The 7,158-nt window shown below is 50.6% G+C and overlaps 1 protein-coding gene across 1 annotated transcript in view; it reads right to left on the bottom strand.

Moving 5' to 3' along the window:
- Positions 1-5,683: 5,683 nt before the first annotated feature.
- Positions 5,684-7,158, bottom strand: part of LOC112073159 (dual specificity tyrosine-phosphorylation-regulated kinase 2-like) — a 36,535-nt gene continuing 35,060 nt past the window's right edge. Inside the window, exon 4 of the mRNA XM_070440052.1 lies at positions 5,684-6,583. Coding sequence (XP_070296153.1) covers positions 5,867-6,583 — 717 coding nt within the window. The 3' untranslated portion in view covers positions 5,684-5,866. The remainder of the gene's footprint in view (positions 6,584-7,158) is intronic.

The raw sequence follows: 7,158 nt of genomic DNA, 5'->3' as shown, positions 1-7,158 counted from the left end.
CCGAGCACCCTTGTAGAACGTTAGTCTTCACTACCAAGCCCTTGTAGAAGTTAGTCTTCACTACCGAGCCCCTTGTAGAAGTGTTAATCTCTCACTACCGAGCCCCTTTAGAGAACGTTAGTTCTTGTAACTTACGAAAGCAACCTTTTGTGGTAGATAGTTTAGTTCTTAACTTATAGAGCGTCTTGTTAGAATGTTAGTCTTAAATTAACCGAGACGTCTTGTAGGAATGTTAGTCTTAACTACCGAGCCCCTTGTAGACGTTAGTCTTAACTACCGAGCCCTTGTAGAACGTTAGTCTTAACTACCGAGTCTTGTAGAACGTTTAGTCTAACTACCGAGCCCCTTGTAGAATGTTTAGTCTAACTACGAAGCCCCTTGGAGAATGTTTAGTACTTCACTAACCGAGCCCCTTGTAGAACGTTAGTCTTCACTAACCGAGCCCCTTGTAGAACGTTAGTCTTAATTTCTACAAGGGGCTCGGTAGTGAAGACTAACATTCTACAAGGGGCTCGGTAGTGAAGACTAACGTTCTACAAGGGGCTCGGTAGTGAAGACATGTCCGTGCTCTGAACTCTGTAATAAGCTTTATCCTGCTGACCATAGAGAAACTCAACAGGATCTCAAGATGCACACAGCTGAGTACGTGCCTACATGGGCAGAGCAGCTGCGTTATAAGGAGGGGCGGTGAGGGTCAGTTGCCAACCCACCATACCACATGCCATACAAACACACACACACACTGCTGGGGAGAGGGAATGTGGTGTGTAGCAGTGTGCACCGACACACCAGGACAGAAATGTGAGGAACATGACCGTTCAGTTTATATTTTATTACATCGGTTTAACAGTCGGTCTTCATCTCAAGTGTTGAAACAGTTTCATGTGATTCCATCATGCTGAAACAGCCTACAAACACACATCACCACCGTTACGCTACACACACACACATCACCACATCACTACCGTTACGTTATACACATCGTCAGCTTCATTTATGCTTTTAAAAACCTCTCGTCTTGAGTAGCAAAAAGCTATAAAAACCCATTTCTATATAAAAACAAGAAATACAGGATAAGTAAAAAAACAAAAACCTGACAGTGTCATTGAGTGAAGGAGAAACAGAAAGGAGGTTGAACCCTGAACTGTGACCTGGTCCATACAACATGCACCTGATGCATACACGTCGTCTGTGTGTGTGTGTGTGTGTGTGTGTGTGTGTGTGTGTGTGACAGCACCATTAACACAATGTGTGTGTCTAAGAGTCTCAGCAGTGTTGGTGATCTTTGTCTGCCAGAGTCCTGAGAGTGAGAGACTGAGCTGTACTTTCCTGACCTCCTGCTAAATGTATAACCACATTAAAGATACATATTTCACACAGAACCACAAAGAATTTGAATTTWAAAAAATTAAAAATAAAACAGTGACCATTTGAAATGTTGATATTTTTGTAAAAACCTTTTTGAGTGCCATGTTTACTGTTAAATTCGAATTGTTTTTTGTTGATGTTTTGCCTTCTCACTTATGTTTATTATTTCTCACTTGTAAACATGTTTCCCGTGCCAATAAAGCCCCTTGAGAGAGAGAGAGAATGTGTAGTATCAACCTCCATCTCCGGATGTAGAAATGTATTGTGTAGAACAAACATGGAGGTCTGTTACGTAGAACAGGGAATCGTTCCAGCTCTAGTTAATCTATTTCTATCTGCAACGTTCTGAACATCAATGATAAAGCCCTGGAGCTGACAGAGAGTACGATGTCACTGTCTCTTTTAACCTCTCCTACTGCCCCTCCCTGACAACACCATCGCAACCGCGGCAGGCTCCATAGCGACCGCTGAGTGACAGGGAGATGTGGCATGTGCTACTCCCTCCCTCCCTCCCCAGGCTGCTTCCAACATGTAACATCCCTCCCTCCCTCCTCAGGCTGCTTCCAACATGTAACATCCCTCCCTCCCTCCTCAGGCTGCTTCCAGCATGTAACATCCCTCCCCTCCCTCCTCCTAGCCTCGCCTTCCAGCAATGTACATCCTCCCTCCCCAGGCTGCTTCCAACATGTAACATCCCTCCCCCCTCCTCAGCTGCTTCCAACATGTAACATCCCTCCCTCCCTCTCTCAGGCTGCTTCCAGCATGTAAACAGGCTGCTTCCAGCATGTAACATCCCTCCTCCAGGCTCGCTTCCAACATGTAACATCCCTCCCCTAGGCTCTTCCAATGTACATCCCTCCCTCCTCAGGCTGCTTCCAACATTACATCCCTCCCTCTTCCTCAGGCTGTATAATGTAACATCCCTCCTCCTCCAGGCTGCATCCAGGCGCTTCCAGCATGTAACATCCTCCCTCCCCAGGCTGCTGCCAACATGTAACATCCCTCCTCTCCTCAGCCTGCTTCCAGCATGTAACATCCCTCCCTCCCCAGCTGCTTCCACACTGTAACATCCCTCCCCTCCTCCTCAGGCTGCTTCCAACATGTAACATCCCTCCCCAGGCTGGCCTTCACATGTAACATCCCTCCCTCCTCCCAGCTGCTTCCAGCATGTAACATCCCTCCCTCCCCAGGCTGCTTCAACATGTAACATCCCTCCCTCCCTCCTCAGGCTGCTTCCAACATGTAACATCCTCCCTCCCTCCTCAGGCTGCTTCCAACATGTAACATCCCTCCCTCCCCAGGCTGCTTCCAACATGTAACATCCCCCCCCCCCTCAGGTTCCACAATGTACTCCTCGCTCCTCAGGCTGCTTCACAACATGTAACATCCCTCCCTCCTCAGGCTGCTTCCAACATGTAACATCCTCCCTCCCCCTCAGGCTGCTTCCAACATGAAACATCCCTCCCTCCTCAGGCTGCTTCCCACCATGTAACATCCTCCCTCCCCCTCAGGCTGCTTTCCAACATGTAAACATCCCTCCCTCCCTCCTCAGGCTGCTTCCAACATGTAACATCCCTCCCTCCTCAGCGCTGTTCCAACATGTAACATCTCCTCCCTCTCAGGCTGCTTCCAACATGTACATCCCTCCCTCCCTCCTCAGCCTGCTTCCAGCATGTAACATCCCTCCCTCCCCCCTCAGGCGCTTCCAGCATGTAACATCCCTCCCTCCCCAGGCTGCTTCCAACATGTAACATCCCTCCCTCCCTCCTCAGGCTGCTTCCAACATGTAACATCCTCCCTCCTCCTCAGGCTGCTTCCAGCATGTAACATCCCTCCCTCCCTCCTCAGGCTGCTTCCAGCATGTAACATCCCTCCCTCCCCAGGCTGCTTCCAACATGTAACATCCCTCCCTCCCTCCTCAGGCTGCTTCCAACATGTAACATCCCTCCCTCCCCAGGCTGCTTCCAACATGTAACATCCCTCCCTCCCTCCTCAGGCTGCTTCCAACATGTAACATCCCTCCTCCCCTCCTCAGGCTGCTTCCAGCATGTAAACATCCCTCCCTCCCCAGGCTGCTCCCAACATGTAACATCCCTCCCTCCCTCCTCAGGCTGCTTCCAGCATGTAAACATCCCTCTCCCAAGGCTGCTCCAACATGTAACACCCTCCCCCCCTCAGCCTGCTTCCAACATGTAACATCCTCCCTCCTCAGGCTGCTTCCAACATGTAACATCCTCCCTCCCTCCTCAGGCTGCTTCCAGCATGTAACATCCCTCCCTCCCCAGGCTGCTTCCAACATGTAACATCCCTCCTCCCTCTCAGGCTGCTTCCAACATGTAACATCCCTCCCTCCCTCCTCAGGCTGCTTCCAACATGTAACATCCCTCCCTCCCCAGGCTGCTTCCAACATGTAACATCCCTCCCTCCCCCCTCAGGCTGCTTCCAACATGTAACATCCCTCGCCTCCTCAGGCTGCTTCCACATGTAACATCCCTCCCTCCTCAGGCTGCTTCCAACATGTAACATCCTCCCTCCCTCCTCACCCTGCTCCAACATGTAACAATCCCTTCCTCCTCAGGCTGCTTCCAACATGTAACATCCCTCCCTCCCCCTCAGCTGCTTCCAACATGTAACATCCTCCCTCCCTCCAGCTGCTTCCAACTGTACATCCCTCCTCCCTCCTAGGCTGCTTCCAACTGTAACATCCTCCCTCCCTCCTCAGGCTGCTTCAACATGTAACATCCCTCCCTCCCTCCTCAGGCTGCTTCCAACATGTAACATCCCTCCCTCCCCAGGCTGCTGTAAACGACAGAGATATACCCACATTAGTGTTAAAGAGCCCCCCCCCCACACCCTCTCTTCTCCTCCCCCCACCACATACAACAGGGAGAGATAAACAACTCTGTAAAACATTGATTTAATAAACATTGTGATTTAGCAGAGAGATAGCCCAGTCTCTGGCTCAGCTCAATGATCCAACGAGGTTGATCTGTGAAATGAAAGCTATGTTTCTGTGCAGGAGTGTAGATGCAGAGAGGTTCGCGTCTCTTCACAAGGACTTTTAAACATCAACATGCTTCATTGATTTTATATAAGCTGGTTGTTGCTACATGATCCAACAGATCTCCTTTAGCCCTTATATATATATAGACACTACAACGCTCAAACAAGGGCAGAGGTGTGTGTGTGTGTGTGTGTGTACATGTTTTAGTTGTTGTCCTAGCACGACACAGCTGATTCAAATAACCAACTCATCGTCAAGCTTTGATTATTTGAGTCAGCTGTGTCGTGCGGGGACAACAACCGAAGCGTGTACCCAAGAGGGGCCCCGGGACCGAGTTTGAGAACCCCGTCTGTACCGCAAAAAACACACTGGAGAATGAAACAGCTGATCCTGGCTGATTAAACCCATAGAATAAACAGTAGAACAGCCATGACTCTAGGACCCCTGTAGATCCAAGCCAGCGCTCACTGTTCCCCTCATCAGGGACTGATCTAGACCTGGGACAACCAGGTGGTGATTCACCTCAATCAGGGACTGATAGACCTGGACACCAGGTGGGTGATTCACCTCATCAGGGACTGATTTAGACCTGGGACACACGAGTGTGGGTGATTCACCTCATCAGGGACTGATTAGACCTGGGACACCAGGTGGTGATTCACCTCATCAGGGACTGATTAGACCTGGGACACCAGGTGGGTGATTCCCCTCATCAGGGACTGATTAGACCTGGGACACCAGGTGGGATTCCCTCATCAGGGACTGATTAGACCTGGGACACCAGGTGGGTGATTCCCTCATCAGGGACTGATTAGACCTGGGACACCAGGTGGTGATTCCCTCTATCAGGGACTGATTAGACCTGGGACACCAGGTGGGTGATTCTTCTCATCAGGGGACTGATTTAGACCTGGGACACCAGGTGGGTGATTCACCTCATCAGGGACTGATTTAGACCTGGGACACCAGGTGGGTGATTCTTCTCATCAGGGACTGATTTAGACCTGGGACACCAGGTGGGTGATTCACCTCATCGGGGACTGATTTAGACCGGGTGATTCCCCTCATCAGGGCCTGATCTAGACCTGGGACACCAGGTGGATGATTCCCCTCATCAGGGCCTGATCTAGACCTGGGACAACCAGGTGGCTGATTCTTCTCATCAGGGGCTGATTTAGACCTGGGACACCAGGTGGGTGATTCCCCTCATCAGGGCCTGATCTAGACCTGTAAAGACTGATCAGGTAGGTGAGCAGCTGGGTCAGAGCTGCTCTAAGGTGTCTATGTAGTAATCACAGAGTCAGTCAAACCTGCTGTAAAAACCTTTATAATCGTCTGTCCAACGGCCGGTTCATCAACGCACCTTCAGATACAATTCTAAATCAACACCTGGAGTGTCCACACGTTTCAAAATAATTAAAAACACAGAAAACCAAAAAGAAGAAGCCAACTAATTTAAACCCTCCTGGTTCTGTCCCTCTCTCTCCCATCTGTCTATGAGACCAGTTTGGGCAGCACGGTGCGGAGGGGTATGGACCCTGCCGAGTCTCCCATCACGTTGGCTCTCAGTTTGTTGGGATTTGCCGCCGTGCCGCTCACTCCTTTAGCCGGCAGGATGGACGGTAAGGAGGTAGAGTGGTGTTCCGTGGCTCCTTTCTTCTCCCCGACGGCGGAGGCCAGGGGCTTAGGCAGGCGTCGGTACAGCCAGGGGTGTCTGAGGGCCTGACTAGGGGTCAGTCTGCTGGAAGGGTCCCAGTCTAGACACCTCTTAATAAAGTCTGTGAAAGTGAGATCTTCACATCCCTTCAGGGCCGCGCTCCACTCTTTACTGGCCGGAGGACCCCGGAGCTTCCCCCTGCGCGAGCGGGAGCCTGTGAACACAGTGGCCCCACTGGGCAAGGTGTTCGCCCCGCAGTAGCGCGGGTGACCCTTGGAGGAGATGAAGTTCTTAGCTCTCTTGGCTTGCTCCAGCAGCTTGGTAGGGGGCATGCCCAGGAGCTCCATGACACAGGCCAGCTGATCCCCCTCGTCCTCCCCTGGGAACATGGGGTACCCTGTCAGCAACTCAGCCAGGATACAGCCAAATGACCACATGTCAATGGGGAGACCGTAGCGTGACCCCAGGATGACCTCAGGGGCACGGTAGAAGCGGGACTGGATGTACGTGTAGACACGCTGGTGATGGAAACATGACGAACCGAAGTCTATCACCTGGAAACACAGAGAGAGAGAAAGAGAAAAAGAGAGAGAGAGAGAGAGAGAGAGAGAGAGAGAGAGAGAGAGAGAGAGAGAGAGAGAGAGACAATGCCGGGCTAGTTAGCGATAGCTACTCTGTGAGCTAGCTGGCTAGTTAGCTATAGCTACTCTGTGAGCTAGCTGGCTAGTTAGCTATAGCTACTCTGTGAGCTAGCTGGCTAGTTAGCTATAGCTCCTCTGTGAGCTAGCTGGCTAGTTAGCTATAGCTACTCTGTGGAGCTTGCTGGCTAGTTAGCTACTCTGTGTGAGCTAGCTGGCTAGTTAGCTATAGCTACTCTGTGAGCTTGCTGGCTAGTTAGCTATAGCTACTCTACGAGCTAGCTTCATGTACTAGAAAGGAATAAAAACAAGTTGAGAAAAAGCATCTACAAGAAAAGTGTTTTTTAATCTTCTGAATCGATTTGTTTCTCCTATCTTGAATGTAGCAGTTATGTTTTGCGATCTCCCAAAATAAAGGCAATCTCTTTGGGGAGACTTGAGACGACCATGGTAACCAGAGACTCTTTCTGCCGTACTTGCCTTCAAGCTCC

This window comes from Salvelinus sp. IW2-2015, unplaced genomic scaffold (genome assembly GCF_002910315.2).
Source record: "Salvelinus sp. IW2-2015 unplaced genomic scaffold, ASM291031v2 Un_scaffold2170, whole genome shotgun sequence".
Lineage (NCBI taxonomy): Eukaryota > Metazoa > Chordata > Actinopteri > Salmoniformes > Salmonidae > Salvelinus > Salvelinus sp. IW2-2015.
The sequence above is the reverse complement of the archived record's forward strand: the minus strand, read 5'-3'. Positions and strand labels throughout refer to the sequence as shown.